This window comes from Apis dorsata, unplaced genomic scaffold (genome assembly GCF_000469605.1).
Source record: "Apis dorsata unplaced genomic scaffold, Apis dorsata 1.3 scaffold_137, whole genome shotgun sequence".
Classification (NCBI taxonomy): domain Eukaryota; kingdom Metazoa; phylum Arthropoda; class Insecta; order Hymenoptera; family Apidae; genus Apis; species Apis dorsata.
The window spans coordinates 367425-371347 of record NW_006263429.1 but is presented as its reverse complement, the minus strand read 5'-3'; the positions used below and the strand labels follow the sequence as shown (position 1 = coordinate 371347).

The 3923-nt window shown below is 23.4% G+C and overlaps 2 protein-coding genes across 2 annotated transcripts in view; one reads left to right on the top strand and one right to left on the bottom strand.

The window, feature by feature from the left end:
* Positions 1-2314, top strand: part of LOC102679362 (vacuolar protein sorting-associated protein 8 homolog) — a 6170-nt gene extending 3856 nt beyond the window's left edge. The window contains exons 10-15 of the mRNA XM_031509309.1: positions 309-701; positions 789-956; positions 1023-1170; positions 1369-1609; positions 1686-1899; positions 2008-2314. Coding sequence (XP_031365169.1) covers positions 309-701; positions 789-956; positions 1023-1170; positions 1369-1609; positions 1686-1899; positions 2008-2109 — 1266 coding nt within the window. The 3' untranslated portion in view covers positions 2110-2314. The remainder of the gene's footprint in view (positions 1-308; positions 702-788; positions 957-1022; positions 1171-1368; positions 1610-1685; positions 1900-2007) is intronic.
* Positions 2315-2543: 229 nt separating this feature from the next.
* Positions 2544-3923, bottom strand: LOC102680338. Its single transcript, XM_006613206.2, has 3 exons — positions 3395-3923; positions 3031-3240; positions 2544-2936 (listed from the first exon to the last, which is right to left on the bottom strand). Exons 1-3 carry the CDS (start codon positions 3536-3538, stop codon positions 2655-2657), a joined length of 636 nt encoding a protein of 211 aa, XP_006613269.1. The 5' UTR covers positions 3539-3923; the 3' UTR covers positions 2544-2654.

The following is a 3923-nucleotide window of genomic DNA, read 5'->3' as shown; positions in this document are numbered from 1 at the left end:
TATATATATATATATATATATGTATGTGTGTGTGTGTGTGTGTGTGAATATAAACATATAAAATTAAGAATATTATAAATATAATGCAGTATTAAATTTTGTATTATATATTGTAATTTAAATTAAATTGTGTATTTTATTTTTCAAATATTCGATAAAGATAGAATATATTCATAATAAAAAAAATTATAATATATTTTTCAATATTCTGAAAAATAATATTATTAATATTAATAAATATATGTAGTATACATAATATACATAGTATATACATAGTTATACATAGTAACTTGTATCGTAGTATGTAATGTTACAGTATGCGTGTTGCGGAATTATTATATAGTGCTAGAGAAGATTGGATTGCAGTTTGTAAATGTATGATAATGCATCCATCTCGACATCATGATATTTGGGTCTGGTTAAAACATCTTTCTTCAAATTCATTGCAAGAAGTTGTAATGCAAAATGCAGAAGCTCTAGTGGAAATTAATGCAAATCAATTTGCTATATTGATAGCAACACATTTACAAAATAAAGCTTCTGAAATGTTACAAAAATTAAAAAATCCAAATTTGCAATATGCTTTACTAGAAGCTCTATATCAAATAGTACAATATAAAGAAGAAGATATCACATTAGAGCTTACGACTGAAATGTTAGAAAAATATTTAGAATTAATGTGCGAATTTCAACCGGATCATGTTAGTAAAATCTTATAATGTATCAAAATGTTAAAATATATTAATTATTAATTTTAATTTATATATAAATTATTCTTTTTAATTTAGGTTGTTGAACATATTCAAGGATTTCATGGCTGTAGATTGAATGAAGCATTACAAATAGTTCAAAAAGCAAATCACAAAGATGCTGAAGCAGTAATGTTAGAAAAATTGGGCAATTATCAGGATGCATTTGATATTCTTTTAAAAGAATTTCAACATAATTTGGAATTGGTATATTTTATGAAAATAATAAAATATTAATTATATTATATGTATTTTAATAAAATTTATTTTTAGTATTGTCAAAACAAAGTATCAGAAAATGTACCAATTCATAGCGCAATACAACTTGCCGGAATATGCAGACGATCAGCAGGAAATTTAGATTGGATGCCACTTGTGGAAACTATACTTCAAACACATTCAAATAGTAACGATGAAAAAGGTATATTATATTTTGATGTCGATATCTAATGGTAATAGTTTCTAATCATTTGTGTCATTTTATTAAAAAAATATAAACTTATATGATAAATATTAATATGTAAAATATAAAAAATTTATTAAATTATATATAAATATATATATATATATAAAAATAAGATTACTATAATATTATTATAGTAATGTATATACATTACAGTTGAAAAATTAAGTGGAAAGTTATTAAGAATTGCATTAGAATTTCTTAGTGGTACAACAGCATTATCGACTGTATTAGAACAAATATTAAAGCATCCATTGGCAACAAGTGGAACAATAGGTGATATAAGACAATTATTATCTGGAGTACTTACACATTCTCGATATGAACAAACTTTAGTTGAAACTACTGCACGTTTAGTCAGCTTGGAACTTCACAAAGCACTGAAAAAATCACTTAGGTATTAAATAATTGTAAAAATTAATGAAGAATTCTAAAAATAATAATTATTTAATACTAACATTTTTATTTTATAGAGATGCGGGAAAAGCTTGTGCCAGTATATCAGTAATATGTCCAATATGTAGACATTTGTTATCACAATGTACAGATTATATAATAGTTTTCAGTTGTGGACATGGTTTTCATTCGGAATGTTTGGGAGAACCTAAATCTTGTTATAAATGTTTAAATTCTAAAGGATGGGCACCTATAGTTACTAATATTATACATAGTACTAAATCATTCCATGTAAATAATGTTTTGATTTTGTTTTCATTACATATTTCATTTCATTGTTTTATCAAAATATATATATAGAAATTAAGTATATTCAAATTGAAATTTTTTGTTTTTTAGGAACACAAACAAATTCTACCACCAGAATTTATGCGGAATAAAGATCTTTCTTTAAGACTTGCACCACCTACTTCTTTACCAGATCTTGAGGGTATCTTTTAATCTAGTCTTTGAATATAAAAATTTGATATTACATTCATTATAATCATACACTAATGTGTAATGATTTAGTTAGTAAAAATTGCTGTGTTATACATGTACATTACATTGGACTTTTTACTTTTCATTCCATGAATATAATACATTGTTCTCTTATTATATTTCATATGAAAAATTAAATTATAATCGTTTTTAAGAGGCTCCTTTTTATAAATATAAAAAATATGCCATCCAGTTTTATTATATCTTTAACTTTTCAAACTTCTGTATATTTAAATAATTTTTCTTAGTAGGATTCAAAATATTTGTATATTGTAAATTAATATAATTATATTATGTATTGTATAGATAAAAATTTGTATACTTTTACTTAATATAAATTTCATTTGTTCAGTGTGCAGTTGCCAAATATCAATCAAATAAATAAAGAAAATAATTAATTAAATTCATCCTTATTTAAGAATTATGTACATCTAGACATACAATAGTTTATTTTGAATATTTTTAATATTTTAAATCTAAAACTATATACATATTACAAATGCTTTTTATGTTGGATAATATGGATAAATCGTTTTACGTTTAACATTTTTGATAATAAAGACCGGTTTTTTAGGCATATTTTCGATTAGAACGTAATTAGGATCTATAGATTCATAACCGAGTAATTCACCAGTCAATAATTTCGCAACTAACGAAAAAATATTTAAGTCAGGTAAAAATGATTTTTTTGTAGGTAATAATTCAACATTGGTAACATATTTGTCAATTGCAGATTCCAATTTTATTAAATGTGGAGTAATATTTGATATAGACAAGTATTGCTGTAACTGTAATTTGAAAAATATTACCTTATTATTTTGTTATCTAACTTATATTAAATATTAATATCTATATTTTTAAGAAAGTAAGCAGGCTTTTTACCTTGCTGTCACACTTTTTTAAAATGTTTATAAGTTCTTCGCTTTCGTTAATTAACTTGTACCCTTTTAATATGTATTCATGATCATAAGCAGATTCACAAATTTGTTTCAATAGAAAAATTTCTTTTTTTATCTTATCCAGAAGTAATGATAATGGTACTCCATGTAATGTTCGACTAGCCATTCGAATCTTAGAATATTTTTCATAAATCTACATAAATATGTATATTTTATGATTTAAAAGTTTTTATATTTTTTTTCAACAAAATTTTGTTATTTTGAAATTAAAATAGATTAAACTAAAGGAAGTGAAAATATATAATCCAGACAATAAAAAAATGTATTTTAAGAATAAAACATATTACCTGACGATTTACACAAGTCCACGAATTTGAAATTTGATCAGCAAATTGTTTTATTTCATTTTCTGTTGGTTGATATGCTTCAGCTAATTTCCATAAAGAATTAAGTTTATCTGTGAGACTACGTGATATATTATGAAACCACATGAGTTTAATATCCAATTCGTAATTGATTTTTAAATTATAGTGATTTTCTATTCGTAAGATCGCTACCTAAATAAATGTTGACAATGCGTTGTGTTGTGTTGCTCATTTATTTACATCTTTTTAAATTAATTCTTCAAGTAATGCACTTTTCCATTTTTTTTAATTTTTTTTTATTTTTTAATAACTATCAATCATGGTTGTTAATTTTTTAACTCTTTCATGCTAAGCAATTGAAAAACATATCTCAGAAATCAATATTTTTATATCAATAATTTAAATAAAATTGATGATAATTAATGCGAATATATTTCGAGCATGAAAGGGTCAAATTGCTTACTCACATTTCTTTCGAGTGTTTTTATGAGTTCGCTATACGAAGACTCCT

Excerpts from the sequence above, each read along its gene's own strand:
- LOC102680338 (XM_006613206.2), bottom strand. The coding sequence starts at position 3,538 with ATGTGGTTTCATAATATATCACGTAGTCTCACAGATAAACTTAATTCT. Across the intron at positions 3,241-3,394 it reads GGACTTGTGTAAATCGTCAG|ATTTATGAAAAATATTCTAA; the intron begins GTAATATGTTTT and ends ATATTTATGTAG. Across the intron at positions 2,937-3,030 it reads TAAAAAAGTGTGACAGCAAG|TTACAGCAATACTTGTCTAT; the intron begins GTAAAAAGCCTG and ends TTCAAATTACAG.